Source organism: Lontra canadensis, unplaced genomic scaffold (assembly GCF_010015895.1).
Source record: "Lontra canadensis isolate GAN:19392208 unplaced genomic scaffold, GSC_riverotter_1.0 scaffold12, whole genome shotgun sequence".
In the NCBI taxonomy this organism is placed as follows: Eukaryota; Metazoa; Chordata; class Mammalia; order Carnivora; family Mustelidae; genus Lontra; species Lontra canadensis.
Window position 1 is genome coordinate 20,435,823 of NW_022631006.1, and position 17,683 is coordinate 20,453,505.

Below are 17,683 nucleotides of genomic sequence, written 5' to 3' on the forward strand. Positions count from 1 at the left end.
ATTACTTCTAAGGTGATTTTTTAAAGTAGGTAATTAGGAAAGAAATTATAAAGTAGGTAATTAGGGAAAGAACTGAAATAGTTCTTTCTTATAAATAGACTATAACCCGAAAGTTTATGCAAGTCTTTCATTGGTACCTAAAATGTTTTTCACTGAAGAAACGTGTTAGTTTTAAGTGCTGCATAGAGTCTCGCGAGAGATAAACACATAAAGAAGCTGATTTATAGTAACTATACGGTTTTAATCACCCACCCACTCATAAATGGATTGTGCACTAAAATTCCTTCCTGCCCACGGGGGTTACAATAAACAGAGAAGCTTCATTCATCAGTAGAAAAGGATGTGGAGGAAGATTTAGTATCTTTCATGGGATCTCTGGTAAAAGGAAAAAAAACCCAGAATACACCTGTGACAATGGGGAAGCCCAGTGTCCTCAGCAGTGAGAGAGAGGGGCGCCATGGCAGCAAACTGGGGTTCCCATTCTCATGTAGAGGGTCTTCTATACCTGTGCCCATTTTGGAATATCTGTGGTGGGAGCTACTGAGTTACAGACTGAAAACACATACAGTGTGAAAATTTCACTGGATGATGATTCCAACGGAAGAAAATTTAAAAACTCACTTACTGAACAGTTAGATCATTAGAAGTCAGATGGAGTTGCACTGGAGGCAAGACTGGAGCGTTATAGGCCATTATAAAGAGGAATAAGCTATAAAACTAGTTTAATTAAAGATACGTAGAATGAGTTGGAGGCATCACAGTTCTGGACTTAAAGTTATAGTACAAAACTGTAGTAATCAAAATAGTATGGTACTGGCACAAGAACAGACAATAAATCAAAGGAACAGAATAGAAAATCCAGAAATAAACCCACAATTATATGGTCAATCTTTGACAAAGCAGGAAGAACACCTAAAGGGAAAAAAGACAGTCTCTTCAACAAACGGTGCTGGGAAAACTGGACAGCTACACACGAAAGAATGAAACTGGACCACTTCCTTACATCATCCACAAAAATAATTTCAAAACGGATTAAAGCCCTAACTGTGATTCCTGAAATCCTAAAAATCACAGGAGAGCTCACAGCCAGTAAGTCCTCTGACATCATCGACAGCAACATTTTTCTAGATATGTCTCTGGAAGCAAGGGAAACAAAAGCAAAAACAAACTACTGGGGGGCGCCTGGGGGTGGCTCAGTCGGTTAAGTGTCTGCCTTCGGCTCAGGTCATGATCCCAGGGTCTTTGGGACTACATCAAAAGTAAAAACCTCATGCACAGCGAAGGAAACAATCAACAGAACTAAATAAAAGGCAACTTACTAAATGGGAGAAGAGATTGACAAATGACATACCTAATAAAGAGTTAGTGTCCAAAATATATAAAGAACATCTACAACTCAATACGCCCAAAAAGAATAATCCACTTAAAAAATGGTCACAAGACAAGACATGAATGAACAGCATTTCTCCACAGACATCCAGATGGCCAACAGACACATGAGAAGATGCTCAACATCACTCATCACCAGAGAAATGCAAATCAAAACCCCAATGAGATATCACCTCACACCTGTCAGAACGGCTGAAATCAACAACCCAGGAAACAAGTGTTTTGGGTAACAAGTTACCCAAAAAATAGGAGAACACTGATTCAAAGGAATACATGCACCCCTAAGTTTACTGCAGCATTATTTACAACAGCCAACATATGGGAGCAGCCCAGTGTCCACCAGTTGATGAACGGATAAAGAAAATGTGGTACGTATACGAAATGGGAAACTATTCAGCCATAAAAAAAAGAATGAAATCCTGCCATGTGCAACAACATGGATGGAGCTAGAGAATACAATGCTTAGCGAAATTAGTCAGAGAAAGATAGAAACCATTTCACTCATATGTGCAATTTATGAAACAAGATAAGCAAAAGGAAAAAAATAAGAGAACAAATCAAGAAGAGGAATCTTAAGGGGGCCCAGGTAGCTCAGTCAGTTCAGTGTCTGCCTTTGGTTCAGGTCATGATGCTAGAGTCCTGGGATGGAGCCCTGTGTCGGGCTCCCCACTCAGCAAGGATCCTGTTTCTCCCCCTCCCACTGCTGCTCCCCCTACTTGTGCTCTCTCTCTCTCAAATAAATAAAATCTTGAAAGGAGGGAAGGAAGGAAGGAAAAAGAAAAAGAAAAAAGAAAAGGAATCTTAGCTACACAGAACAAACCGATGGTAACTAGAGGGGAGGTGGGTGGTGGCATGGATAAAATAGGCGATGGGGATTAAGGAGCACCAGGTGATGTATGAAACTGCTGAATCACTATACTGCACATCTGAAACGAATATAACACTGTACATTAACTGGAATTAAAATAAAAACTTAAAATTTTTTTTAAGAAGGATACTTGGAATGAGTTAGAACAAATGAAAATTTTGTTTTATATTGCCAATACATTAAGACTTAGAGGCTTTGAAAAAGTTACTAAATCTATTCCCTGAAAATTCCATCACAGGTCACTGCAAGCTGTTTTATCTCTTCCATAGCCTTCATCCTTCTAAACAAATCAGAAATCCCAGGGACATACCTTGACCTTCCAGAGGAGTTGGTCCGATGTTTACCATTTCCCACAAAGTCAGGAGAGCCTCCATGTAGAATGGCAGCCGGTCTGTGACCTCCAGGGTCTTTCCTAGAGTTCTGATCTTGGTTTGATAAATTAGCAATTTCCAAACGCTCCTAGAAGAAAGAAAAGTAAAACCTACTTTAAATACAAGTCATAAGTCAAAGAAAATCATGGTACCTAATAATTAATTCAGTAGAAAGTGTGACTCTTCTTAAGCTGAATGCTTTCAGGTGTAATAAACTTGAACTTTTAAAAATTTAATGTCCAGACATGTACTGCTTCAAGAACTCAAGACCAGGTCACAGTATGAAGAGAATGTGAATTTTATAAATGAAAAATGCTTAGAATCTTACAAGATGCATGACAAGTCAGGGAAAAGAGCAAGAGGGGGTGAACAGAGGGAGGAGGCATTGAAAGAGGGAGCAGATGGCTGGGTGGGTGGGATCAGAGTAAGACAGGCTGGTGGAAGCAGTCCTAGATCACCTTACATTTGTGTACGGCTCTGTACTTGCACTGAGGACGGGACATTTATCTATGGGAATAACTACATGAGAGGGAAGGGAGGCATCATCAGCTGGCATCACCATTTTAAGGGATGAGGAAAATGAGTCACATTTAGTGTCACCCGTCAAGGTCACAGAGCTGGCAGTCAAAACACCAAAGCTTTAAGCCAGGTGCTGCTTACTCAGACATCAGTGCCTCCCACCACCCCTCAGAGTTGCCCTTAAGTTAAATGGCATAATTCTACAAAAGAGAACAAGTAAAATTTTCTCTGGGCTTCTCCAAACACGGGTAACTGGTGTTTTGACCGAGCCGGACTCAGGAAAAATACAGAAAAAGGACTTTATCCTTTTCCATCACTGCTTTTTAAACCTGCCCTGTTGGATCCTTCTTTTCCATGACTGAATGAAATCTCCAGCATATCCATAGGATTTCCTTTCACTCTTCAGCTGAACAAATAGTTGTATTTTCCAAGTATGCGCTAAGAATTCCAATCTGGGTTAATTACCAAAGCTTCCATCTCTGTTCTCCCTTGATTCATTTGATAAACAACTGTCATTCTATCAGCCTGTGTCATCTACAGATAACATACAACTCTAAATTTCGCTTCCATTTGGGGATCTGAAATACACAATGAATGGTATTTGGGGGATTTTTTGTTAGTGCTTCATTTCCAGCTTTACTATTGGTAATAACACAGGAGAGGAAAACATCATCGATGGAAAGAAAAACATTTTACGTTTTGCAAAATGTAGACTATTTTAGTGTGGTACAATTCACAGAGTACCTGCTTAGCCATTTCTTTTCTTTTTCTCTCTTCTTTGATCTCTTCTTTCCTTCTCTGAATCTCATGAAGGATCTCACGTTGCTGAAATAAATCACAATGCATCAAATGCCAATCTCTGAAACCCAGGCAACATATAAATCCTACAATCACAAAAAACCTTTAGCACTTCTGTTTACGTTTTGTTTTTGTTTGAGACAGAATGATACAGAGAGAGAGAGAGCATGTGCAGGAGGAGAGGCATAGGGAGAGGGAGAAGCAGACTGAGCCAGGAGCCTGACGTGGGTCTCCACCCTAGGACATCGGGACCATGACATCAGCCGAAGGCAGACACTCAACCATCTGAGCCACCCAGGCGCCCCTAAGATTGTATTTGCCCATTTATGAGAGAGAAAGAGAGAGAGCATGCGCAAGACAAACACACTCCATGACAAACACGGAGCCTGACACAGACCTACCTCATCTCTGAGATCATGACCTGAGCCAAGATCAAGAGTCGGACACCCAACCCACTAAGCACCCCAAAAACTTCTTCTGCATCTCTAGGATTCAAGCCCTCCCTTCCAAAAGGGCCTGATCATACAGAATCTTACAACAAACTGTAGTTACGCAGTTTCATCAGCTCTTATGCACTACTTGCTCCCGGTTAGAGAAGTCTCTGGACTCTGTGGGGAGGGACTCAGCACTCCTCATGCTTCTGCCTGGACAGACTTCCCCTACAGCAGCCTCCCACCCTGACCTCGCCCCTCCTCCTCCATGTCTCCCTGTCTGTGGAGAACAAGCGCTGGGGTCTGCTCCCCCCACCACAGAGGGTGAGGTCCCCTTGGTGCAGGTGGGCTGAGCTGTCATCAGTGCCAGGACCTGGGGTGGCAGTGGCTTAGGCACCATCCCCACAGACCCTCAGCTCGATGCTCTAGTTTTCTCAGTATTAAAAGTGGTACTTTGGGGGTGCGTGTGTGGCTCAGTCGCTAGGCGTCTGCCTTAGGCTCAGGTCATGATCCCAGGGTCCTAGGATCGAGCCCCGAATTGGGCTCCCTGATCAGCAGGAAACCTGCTTCTCCCTCTCCCACGCCCCCTGCTTGTGTTCCCTCTCTTCCTGTCTCTTTCTGTCAAATAAATAAATAAAATCTTTAAAAAATAAATAAATAAAATAAAAGTGGTATTTTGATTTGCATCCGTTTGCCTCACGTATCTATTCCTCAAGTGAGACTGAATTTAGGTTGGGAAAAATAGTTGGAGGGGTGGTTTTGTTTTTTGTTTTTTTACGAGTCCCCTAAAATTCTAGTTTGTAGATATCAAAACCATTAAGAGACTCACCAAAAACTGTATCAGCAATAATACAAAATAAAAAAATACCCCCAATTTATAAGTAAACAATATACCAAAACAAGACTGCTGGCTAAATATTCACTAGCTAATAAAAACATATCTTCCTGAAAACAATGAAAATAAGGAACTTTAAACTCTAAATGATATCTAGGCTACAGGATTAACTAGAAGATCAGAAGTAACACATGAATGGCGGCCACAACGAGACAGGTGTTACCATGAACAAAATGAAGGGGGGGTGGGGAAGAACCAAGAGCAAGAACCTAAGAAAGGCAGAATAACAAAACCTTGGAAGTAACTAAGAAACAGTAACATCTACAGGAAGAAAACTAGAAAGCCTCACCAAGAGCTAAGAATAAGCAGACCAACATTCCTGGATAGAGAGTCTGAGTAATGCCAAGGTGTCAATTCTTCCTAAGTGAATGTGTAAGTCTAGTGCAGAGAGTTTGGTTTGACTTTGAGAGAGCGATCCGGCAGCTCATCTGTAAGAATAAATGGTGAGAATGGCTGAGGGGAAAAAGAAAAGTATAATGGAAGGTGAAGGGAAGGGGACTTGACTTTCCACATCTTTTTTTTTAATATTTTATTTATTTATTTGACAGAGAGAGATCACAAGCAGACAGAGAGGCAGGCAGAGAGAGAGAGAGGAGGAAGCAGGCTCTCCGCTGAGCAGAGAGCCTGACACAGGGCTCGATCCCACAACCCTGGTATCATGACCTGAGCCGAAGGCAAAGGCTTCAACCCACTGAGCCACCCAGGCACCCCAACTTTCCACATCTTAAAACAACATAAAAGATACACTGATTAAGAGTGTGGTAGGAACTCAAGAAAAAAAGATGAACTGAACAAAATGGGTAATTCACAAATGAATGTATAGTTAAAATACACTTTACAGGAAGTATTACAAATCAAGTAAGGAAAAATGATTATTTAATGTGTTAGGAAATGTCTGGGGGAGGCACTTCAGATGCTCATTTTAATAAACCACCCCCAAAAAAGTTCTAGGTAAGTTGATTAAAAGACTGAACAGAGAATAAACTAAGTTAAAAATCAAGAGGGACAGGGCACCTGGGTGGCTGACTCACTAAGCATCTGCCTTCGGCTCAGGTCATGATCCCAGGGTCCTGGGATTGAGCCCCGCATAGGGCTCCTTACTCAGCAGGGAGCTTGCTTCTCCCTCTCCTGCTCCCCCTCCTTGTGTTCCCTCTCTCGCTGTGTCTCTCTCTGTTGAACAAATAAAATCTCTTTAAAAATTTTTTAAAAATCAAGAAGGAAACTTAGGAAAGAAAAAAGAAAAAACCTTGGATATGTATTTTATCTTTCATTAAAGGATTTTAAAAATATAATACAGGAGTGTACATCCTCGTGCAAAGAGACTGAAGAAAAAAAATACAAAAAGAGATTGAAGAAAAAATACAAATGATTAGGGCACATAAAAGAGTTCCATCTCTGGCTTTTGCTACTCATTTGGACAGTAGGTACATATGTCACAGAGGGAAGAAAACAGCCTGTAAAGCTCAGTGAATTCCTGCACAGCTTTACAAGCTCAGAGAGACCACAAGAAGTTTAGTGAAACAAACGTTTTTCCTTTCTTTTCTTTAAAGACCTGGACCAGATGGAGGGTTCTAGGAGCAACACTGGTATCTGTGGGGGAGGAAACCACCACCATATTTCTCAGTTACTCTCTGGGCCTCCTCTCACATGAATCTCCAGTGCTCGAAGCACATGCTGAGCAAAACTGAAATACAGATTAGTGTGTGGGCAGAGACAGAGTCAAAACTGACAGAAGCTTGCTGACTTCTGGGCCTGGCTGCTGGTAGTGACCAGGGTCTCACCTCCTGTTCCACCTTCTGCTTGGCCTCCAACAGCCTCCGCTGCTCTTCCTGAGCCCGCCTTTCCAGCATTTCTTCATGGAAAGACTTGGGAGGGGGCTTGTTATGCTCGCTGAGAAATGACTGCACGTGGTCGGCCAGTTCAAATATCATCACCTAAACATACAGAGGAAAGTCAACCACAACTGGTCAAGTAATGGGAAGACAGAGCCCAAAGGAGACTTCAGGAAAGGATGCAGGCAGTCAGAGGCCCACTTACAACAGTGATACTCAACTCGGATAGGACCTTTGCTGAATTCCGTATCTGATGCAATCACAGCAGGAAAAAGCTTTTATAAGACTTACCTCATTGTGCTGCTATCAAGACAAATCACTACCTAGCTAAATAAAAAGCTTCCTTCTTCTTTTATGGTCCTCTTCAGCTTTACTGGCATCTTCTGTACCGTAAATCTGACAAACTATTTTTCTGGACAAATATTTAGTGTACAAATAAATCTGATAAAATATTTAACACGGCATAAAAATAGGAAGTACTTTGCCAACTAGAAGACCTGTCTAAGAAATGATAGCAGAAGAATCATTGCCACAGTGAGAACTTTCATCGCTCCATACAGTGTACTGAAAACATTCTTTGGGGTACAAAGGCAAATACTTAAAGGCCTCACTAGCTCCCTGCTAGTAACAAGAGTAGAAGCTGATCAATAAATACTAAGCAAACATTCCATTTCCACTGAGGGAAGCATTCATGGATACCACCAGAAGGAAAAAATGCTCCCCTCTCAGACTTTGTTTATGGGAACACTAGAGCCACTTTCTCATACCTGGAGGAGTCATAAATCTAATCTGGGCTGGTAAACTCATAAAACAAAGGTTTCTGGGACCCTACACTGACTGCCCCAAACCCAGAGAGGTCAAGAGTGCCAAGCTCCTTCCTTCTACAGATGACCACCATTCTGAAATGTCTTTTTCCTCAATCACAATAAAGCAGTTTAAAAAGTCTTATTTCTAAAAGGACGTAAGAGCGTGATAATTAGTAATAAAGGTCACTATGCACAAGAATATGAAGTTCGTTCACATGGTGTTCATGCCACCTTTCTCTCAAGTAGTACATGCAAAGACACTACAGCTATTATTGGTGGAAGTTCATATGTTTTTTAATTGTAGCAGAAGCTGTGCCAATCACTGGATAAACTTCACTTTACAGCTGACAAACACTAAGCCAGAGTCTACGAGGCCAAGTTCTTCAAAGAGAAGCTGGGGAGGGGCACCTGGGTAGCTCAGTGGGTTAAACCTCTGCCTTCAGCTCAGGTCATGATCTCAGGGTCCTGGGATTGAGCCCCGCATCGGGCTCTCTGCTCAGCAGGGAACCTGCTCCCTCCTCCCGCCCCCCACCTGCCTCTGCCTACTTGTGATCTCTGTCAAATAAATAAATGAAATCTTAAAAAGAAAAAAAAAGAAAGAAAGAAAAGCTGGGGTAAGTAGGCAGTTCCTATTATGTCAGAGAGAAACCACTTCTATACCAGAAAGGAGACAGGAGCCAAGCAGTGGAGGGTTCGTTCTTCTTTTGTCAGTTGATTTAAATGACTAGCATTTTCGTACAAACACATCAGATACAATATGTGAGACTAGATGAAAGTAAGAACTACTTTCCAAACTGGCTCTTGTCCTTCTCTCCCTGTGTAGCTACACAGCTGATTGTCCTGCTCCTCTCAGCACTCCGTTCAAATGTGACCTGATCAGAAGCCTCTCCTGCCCTCATTTGTAACAGCCACTCCACCATCGCCTCAGGATATGCATCTGTATTAGCCGGGGTTCTCCAGAGAAACAGAATCAATAGGATGGGGGGGGACGTGCGCACACACGCTCGCATGCCATTCACACAGGGAGAGACTGACTTTAAGGAACTAACTCATGCAATTATAGAGGCTGGAGAGTCCAGAATATTTGGAGTAGACCAGCAGGCTGGGGACCCAGCAGGTCCCATCTAACAGCCATCCTCTGGTAGTTACCCTGCTTCCAGAAAAGCCAGTCTTTTTCAGTTAAAACCCTCAATTGATTGGATGAGGCCCACCCACATTATGGAGGATAATCTGCTTAACCCAAAGTCTACTGATTTAAAGGTTAACCTCATCTAAAAAATACCTTAGTAGAAACATCTAGAGGGGTGGGTTAAGTGGGTTAGGTGGTTGGGTGTCTGTCTTTGGCTCAGGTCATAATCCCAGGGGCCTGGGATGGAGACCCGCATAGGGCTCCCTGCTCACAAGGGAGTCTGCTTCTCCCTCCACCCCTCCCCACCAGCTGGTGCTCCCTGGCTCTCTCTGTCTCATCAAATAAATAAAATCTTTAAAAATAAAAGAAAAACCAAAATGACAGAAAAACATCTAGGACAATGTTGTGGGTACCACAGTCTAGCAAGTTTGACACATAAAAATAACCACCATCAAAAATAAATAAATAAATAACCACCACATCTATTAGAACACAGCTGAAATTAAGTGACAACATCGCCCACCTTTGGGGCGCCTGGGTGGCTCAGTGGCTTAAAGCCTCTGCCTTCAGCTCAGGTCATGATCCCAGGGTCCTGGGATCAAGCCCCACATCGGACTCTCTGCTCTGCAGGGAGCCTGCTTCCTCCTCTCTCTTTCTGCCTGCCTCTCTGCTTACTTGTGATCTCTGTCTGTCAAATAAATAAATAAATTTAAAAAAAGTGACAACATCAAATGCTGGCAAGGGTGTGGAGAAACTGGATCACTCACATATTGCTGCTGGGAATGTAAGGTAGTATAGTCAATCTGGAAAAGTGTGACAGCTGCTTCAAAAATTTAACATGCAGATTCCATATACCAACAACTGCACTTCTGGGCATTTATTCTAGAGAATAGAAAACTTATGTTCCCATAAAAACATATGTGAATGATTTAATGGCTTTTATTTTTTTTTCAAGATTTTATTTATTTATTTTACAGAAACATCACAAGTAGGCAGAGAGGCAGGCAGAGGGAGAGGCGGAAGCAGGCTGTCATCCCAGAGACCCTGAGATCATGACCTGAGCCGAAGGCAGAGGCTTCACCCACTGAGCCACCCAGGCATCTTTTCTTTTTTCTTTTTTATTTAAGAGAATGTGAGAGAGGGGGCAGAGGGAGAGACAATCTTCAACAGACTCCACGCTCAGTGCGGGGCTTGATCTCACAGACCTGAGATTATAACCTGAGCTGAAATCAGGAGTCAGACATTTAACTGACTGAGCCACCCAGGTGCCCCCACAGCTTTATTTTTAATAGCCAAAAACTAGAAACAACTGATATCTTTCACCTGGTAGATGGCTAAATCAGCAGCGGTGTATCTGTACCACGGAATACTACCTAGTAACAGGAAGTAATGACTCCCAATACATCCCAACAATCTGGATGAGTCTCCATAGCATTATGCTGGGTGAAAAGAGAGCTGGTCCGAAGAGTTACATAATACATGATTCCACTTATATAACAGCCTGGAAGCTCAGTACAGAGTACATGGAATCTCTTAGTATTATTTCTTAAAACTGCATATGAACCTGTAATTAGCTCAAAATAAAAAGTATAATTTAAAATAACACCCAAGAACAGGCAACAAAAGTGAAAGTAAGGGGCGCCTGAGTGGCTCAGTGGGTTAATCCTCTGCCTTCGGCTCAGGTCATGATCTCAGGGTCCTGGGATCAAGCCCCGCATCGGGCTCTCTGCTGGGCAGGGAGCCTGCTTCCGCCTCTCTCTCTGCCTGCCTCTCTGCCTACTTGTAATCTCTCTCTCTGTGTCAAATAAATAAAATCTTAAAAAAAAAAAAAAAGCTTTAAAAAAAAAAGTGAAAGTAAACAAGTGGGACTTCATCAAATTTTAGAACTTCCACAGAGCAAAGGAAATCATCCACAAAATGAAAAGACAACCTATGGAATGGGGGAAAATATTTGCAAAACATGTTTCTGATAAAGAGCTAACATCCAAAATATAGAAGGAACTCAGAACTTTAACAGCAAAAACCCCCAAATGTTAGAAAACAGGCAGAGGATCTGAATAGACATTTTTCCAAAGAAGATATTTAGATGGCCAGGAGACACATGAAAAGATGCTGAACATCACTCATCATTGGGGAAATGGAAACCAAACCACAATGAGCTATCACCTCACACCAATCAGAATGGCCGTCATCAAAAAGACGAGGAATAGCAGATACTGGCAAGGATGTGGCAAAAAGGGAACCCGTATGCACTGTTGGTGGGAATGAAACTGGTTCAACCACTATGGAAAACAATATGGAGGATCCTCAAAAAAAAAAAAAAAAAAAACCAACAACAAAAACAACTATGATATGATCCAGCAACTTGCACTTCTGGGTACATATGCAAAGGAGGTGAAATGGGATCTTGAAGAGATCCCTGCACTCCCATGTTATTGCAGCATTATTCAAAATAGCCAAGTTATGAAAGCAATACAGTGTCTGTGAATGGATGAATGAATGAAGATGTGGTATATCAATGCAATGGAACATTATTTGGCCATAAGAAAGGATGCCCCACTGTTCCAGTAACATGGATGGACCCTGAGGGCATTACCCTAAGTGAAATAAGTCAGACTGAGAAAGGCAAATACTGTATGATCTCACTTAATCCACAAAAACCAAACCCATAAAAACAGAGACTGGAGTGGTGGTTACCAGGAGCCAGGGGGTTGGAGAAAAGAGGGGATCCTGGTCAAAGTGTACAAAGAGTAAGACTAAGTTCTGGGGATCTAATGTACAGCTCAGTGATTATAGTTTATAGTTATATATTATAGATTATAGTTAATATATATAGATTATAGATTATATATATTATAGATTATAGTTAATACCAAATTATGAAAAATAAATAAAGAAAAGATATTTTTAACAAATTATTTTTTAAATTAAATATTTTTAAAAAAATCACACATCATTGGGACGCCTGGGTGGCTCAGTTGGTTGGACGACTGCTTTCGGCTCAGGTCATGATCCCGGAGTCCCGGGATCGAGTCCCGCATCCGGCTCCCAGCTCCATGGGGAGTCCGCTTCTCCCTCTGACCTTCTCCTCGCTCATGCTCTCTCTCACTGCCCCTCTCTCAAATAAATAAATAAAATCTTTAAAAAAAAAAAAAAATCACACATCATGAATCCAAGAAACCAAAGGATTCTACGGTTGAATTTTCAGTGTAACTCCATATTATTTTTCATTGAGAACAGCAGACTGCATCAGAAAGAACTCTGCAGTAATCCCCAGGGCCTAGCTTTTTGTTCAGGCTGCTCCTCAGTCCCTCTGTAGCTCAAGAAATCACCGGAAATCTTTTACAGTAACCAAGGGGTAGGTCCTGCTATGACTCCTGTGTTACAGAATGTAACCAAAAAACAGTCCAGTCACTTTCACAGAGGTCCAAAGGAGACATGGAGACCTGGGGTAAGTCATTACTTAACTCTTCTCTGTTTTTACAGGATGGGATCCTTAAGCATGAGCTGCCCGAGTAAGGAAAGATGGCTCATATTTGAAGAGAACTGGTCTGGCCTAAGAAGCCCACAGTAACCTGCTGCCCCAGGAAGTCACCTAGTCTAGCTTTCCAGAGAGTTCTGTCACCCAAGAGAGAACTCACATACACCCTGATGCGCAGAGGACTACAAAAGAATGCTGAACTAAATGGAAATGCTCAAGTACAAAAGGGACGTTGAGGGAGTATATCACTAATCACTGAGAAGGGAAACGGTGAGCTCTTCTGATATGCAACAGGGAGAGGTGGTAAGGTTCAATCAGAAATCACTTGTCCGCAAACATTTTCCAACGTCAAGGTTCAAGTCAAGATCAGGTTACGATGCCCGATCCAAACTGGGCCAAAAGTATGGCCAGGGTCACATGGACTCTTAATGGAAAAATTATGAATCAGCAATGTATCCTCCATATATACTCTACAATTTGTCACTCATAAAAAATGTACGTTAAAGAAATACAAGTAACAATGTTCCCCTTTGTACCTATCAAAACATTCTAGTCAACATTAGGTTGGAAATGCCACACAATAGCCTCTAAGCCCAAGAGAAGGCAGGAAGGCAAACACAGGTAAGGGGGATGAGGTTTCCACTGTCCTCTTACAACTCCAGTTAAACGTATCTTACCTCTCCACAATGTTTTTTGGCCACTTTCTCTAGATGGGATTTTAATAAATTAACACTTTCATTTGACAGACCTTTGGCATTCTTTAACTCTATTTCGGGGACTCTGGAAAAGAAAGACAAAAAGGAGTTACTCCAAGAAGTATGGCTTCTTTGCATTAATAAATATTTGTTAAGTCCAAGCACTGAACACAGGGATTTCATACAGGCCTCTACGCCCCAGTACCATATTCCTCCATCTCCAAGGATTCCAACTGCATCCCAGAAACTCTTGTCAACACAGTGCTTCACGTGGGGTCACCTGCAGCCCCTGGGGGAGAAGCCGGTCCCCCAGATGGCCAGATTTAGTGGGCTTGATCCTGGCTCGCCCCCAACATCAATTAACCCAACTTTCACAATTCACCCACAAGAGTCCATGTGCTCTGGTCTCATTCGTGTGCTCCAGCATAAAGCAAGACAACCAGGCAAGAGGAAGCCTCGGATGGGGCACCTGGCTGACTCAGTAGAGCATGTGACTCTTGACCTCAGGGTTGTGGGTTCGAGCCGCATGGTGGGTGTAGAGAGGACTTAAAATCTTAAAGGTAAAAAAAAAAAAAAAAAAGAAAAATGAAGCCTCAGTGATCCTTCCAAGCATTCCCACTATGTGCTCCATCATATCACTCCTGATTGTCAATGAGGTGGAAATGCTCACTCACCCACTCACAGTAGAATCTACCTGGGCGACCTCTGCCCATTCTGCTCTTAGAAGGATGCCCGGCACACCCACCTTCTCCTCGCCCAGCACAACTGACACTCAACACCCTCCATTCAAAGCTCACACAGCTGGTCTTCAGGACCCCCTTGGTTCCCAGTTAATAGTATCCAGTAACAAATCACAGAGATCAAATAGGCTTTGCTTAATTTTACAGAAGAGAAGATGACTCTATGTCCTATAAGCATTTCTGAGTAACTGATGGTATTTTTATCTGAGCAAAGCCTTTACAATTCACATCTCTGCATTCTCTCAATGTTCCAGTGTCACAGATTATCACCATCATGATCTATTCAGACAGATGGCAATCTGAGAGAATGAAGTTTATATATGTGAGAAAAAGAACAGAAATGCCATAGAGTCCTGAGTCTACATGTGATCTATCTAACCCAGGACTCTCTCATGGTGGTATGAAGGACGATTTTGTAGAAAAAAAAAGTTTTCCTGTACCATGTCTTCTCAAAGGATAAGAAGGTTCTCCCCAAGGCAAGCCTTACATAATTTAATTCAGCAGTCATTACGTAGCAATATCAACAGTATGATGAAAAATCCATCTATAGTACTAATTAGATTTAAAAAAATTTTTCCAGCTTTCTCTTGATGCCCATGGCACAAAATTTGTAATTTTATATAGCTGATATTATAATGTCTGCTTTGTAGCTTTTCATAATCATTTCCATGGTGTTTAAAAAAAAAATCCTGTATTATTTTTACCAATTGGACACATCAGGGTTTTACCAGAATGGCCCTCCAGCCCAGTGGTTCCCAACCAGGGGTGACTGTGCCCCCAGGGGATACCTGTCAATGACAACAGGGGAAAGGAATTCCATAACTCTCACCACATTCCTTCCCGACACGCCTCTTTCATTAGGCTGGTCTTTATACTACTTTATAGTAACCTGGTAATTATAAGTCAAGTGCCTTCCTGAGTTCTATAGGCTCTTCTAACACAGCATCAAACCCACTGAGGGGGTTGCAGGAGCTCACAAATTCTTGGTCAACTGATCAGAGATATGGTACATGCAACTGGCACTTGCAATATTGTAGAACTGAGCCCTTAACCCACGAGGTCCACAGTAACTATGCTAGTTCAAGTCCAAAAGGAAGTGAATTGCTGGGCACCCAGCGGTCAGAAAACACACCACCTATTTGGTGTCAGGAAAAATAAAACCCAGAGAGGCATGGCCTTATTTTTCTTTCATAAACTTAATTACCCTTTAACCAATTCAGTAATTAAATACTAAACACCTACTGTATCTACTCCAGGCACAGCGTTATAGGTAAAGAGGGTTACTAAATTCAAGAAACGCACCTTGACCTATCTGGACTTTCACCTTCTCCAGCAGCTGTTAGGATAACAAATTCTGTAAATTTCCTACCCACTCTGTAAGGCACAGCTTCCTTTTCTGTGTCTCTTTCCTTCACTCATTCCCTGCACAGTAAGCTCGAACCAGAACATCGTCCAAGCCCATCTGCCTTTCCACGTGGAATGTCTGAGGCAAGATTCCCCGGAATACACACCGACTTCAAAGAGACAATCCTTGACTACAGACTGACAATGCGTTTGCTGTCAGTGGTTCTCATCTGGAGGTAGTAAGGGGGTGGGGTGGTGGAGGTGGGGGGTGGAGATCTGAGAATGTGTTGGGTTGGACACCTGCGTGTCTCAGTCAGTTAAGCATTAGCCTTCGGCTCAGGTCATGATCCCGGGGTCCTAGGATCAAGTCCCACACTGGGCTCCCTTCTCAGCTGGGAGTCTCCTTCTCCCTCTGCTCCTCCCCCTGCTCATGCTCTCTTTCTCAAATAAATAAAATCTAAACAAAATAGAGAAAGCAAATACTTAATCACGGAGCAATTATTAGTATCTGGAGTGACTATTCTACAACAATAAGCAGACTTACCACGAGACAAGTTTCACGAAAATATTTACTGCTGATGTGGTTTCAAGGATATATGGGATAGGACATGAAATTTTAAGGGAAACAGAGGCAGGAAGGGGAAAATACCATTAACATGTCTGTTTCTTTGCTGTGAAAACAGAAGTGGTAGCACATGGAAGGTATTCATGAATGTACTCACACGTCTGGGTAGGTTGGTGGGCATCTAACCCTCAAATCCACTTGCACGTATACTTCTTCACCAGTCAGGCCCTGAGGGTACAGAACTAAATTGATTTCAGGGGGCTCACTGACCTAAAAGAAAGAAAAAAAAAACAAACAAAAACCTTTTTCCCCCCCACCTAGAGAACCAATTGTTAGCAATTAAGATAATGAGCATCTTAGTGGGAACATTCTAATTTCTAAATATTACATGCAATTGTGCTTTTATACAGGTATTTGATCATCTTTTCCTAAAGCACGGTTTTAAAACAAAGCCTAAGGGCAACTGGGTGGCTCAGTTGTTAAGCGTCTGCCTTTGGCTCAGCTCATGATGCCGGGGTCATGGAATGGAGCCCCGCATCAGACTCCCTGCTCAGTGGGAAGCCTTCTTCTGCCTTACATTCTCCCCCTGCTTGTGCTCTCTCTCTCTCTCTCTCTCTCTCTGTCCCTTGTCAAATAAATAAATAAACTCTTTTCTTTTATTTTTCAGTTTTTATTTATTTATTTGACAGACAGATCACAAGTAGGCAGAGAGGCAGGCAGAGAGAAGAGGAAGCAGGCTCCCTGCCGAGCAGAGAACCCGATGCGGGGCTCAATCCTGGACCCTGGGACCATGACCCGAGCCGAAGGCAGAGGCTTTAACCCACTGAGCCACCCAGGCGCCCCAAATAAACTCTTTTAAAAAATATAAACAAGGCCTATGCCAGAGAGATTGCATCTTCCTTTTCGAAGTTATCTAAGAGGTGAAGCAAAACGTTCCGCGGAGCTTCTGTCTGTGCACATGTTACAGCGTACCAATCATGTGATGATGCATGGGTACGTTCTAGAGGCTGGGAGTACAGGGGTCAGTTGGACAGACATGGGCCCAACTAGCCAACACACGAGAAGACAAGTGAGTATTCTCCATAGTGAGGAGTGCCATAAAGAAAATCAGGCAGAATGATGGAACAGAGCAGTAAGGGAGATTTTTCAGACAGGTGGGTCAGGCACCTCTTGAGCGAGGAAACTTCAGTTGAAATAGGACTACTGAGATAATGACAAGTGACAGCCACATGGAAACCCGAGGCTCTTCTAAATGTGGGTATGCTCGCAGCTGACTGCTTTTCACAAAAAAAACCACGAAATATTCCATCTATTGCTCTTTATTAAATATGCTTTTCAAAAAAAAAAAAGCTTTGAGGCAGTTTATATTATCTGTACATCATGACAGAAGGGAGGCTGAGGGAAGAAACATTCACTCTCATGGTCCAGGCGCTTCATCAACCCTATAGGTGGACACCGTTTCCATTTTATAGACGAAGCAGTTCAAGCTCAGAACCTTTCAGCTGTTTGTCCAGAGACACAGGTGACAAGGCTGGATTTCAGATCCAACTCTGGCTCCCAACCTGTGTCTTTTTCATCCCCACTCCCTTGTGGAGGGGGGCTGAAACTGGGCTTTGTTTGACTTTATCTTGGAACATCCAGGTGGCCAAGGCAAAAAGGGAAATGTGACGTTATTTCTTTCACATTTCACAGAAAAGGAAAAGCGCCAAATAAATTGGGGGAGGGGGCAACAAAGTACATAGCAATACTAAATTCTAACATGTATTTACAACCTACAGTACCCCGAATTATATAATAAACAAAATTCTCATCAACGATGT

The 17,683-nt window shown here is 42.4% G+C and overlaps 1 protein-coding gene across 6 annotated transcripts in view; it reads right to left on the bottom strand.

The window, feature by feature from the left end:
- The window catches only part of EIF2AK4 (eukaryotic translation initiation factor 2 alpha kinase 4), a 107,434-nt gene that overhangs the window by 75,708 nt on the left and 14,043 nt on the right, over positions 1–17,683 (bottom strand). For 3 of the 6 annotated variants that reach the window (XM_032856867.1, XM_032856864.1, XM_032856868.1), the window contains exons 2-6: positions 16,021–16,133; positions 13,197–13,299; positions 7,053–7,205; positions 3,892–3,972; positions 2,568–2,716 (exon numbers count right to left, since the gene is read on the bottom strand). In XM_032856867.1, the coding sequence (XP_032712758.1) occupies positions 2,568–2,716; positions 3,892–3,972; positions 7,053–7,205; positions 13,197–13,299; positions 16,021–16,133 (599 nt within the window). Of the gene's footprint in view, positions 1–2,567; positions 2,717–3,891; positions 3,973–7,052; positions 7,206–13,196; positions 13,300–16,020; positions 16,134–17,683 lie in introns of those variants that run through there. The other 3 variants (XM_032856865.1, XM_032856869.1, XM_032856870.1) reach the window with 3 other exon arrangements.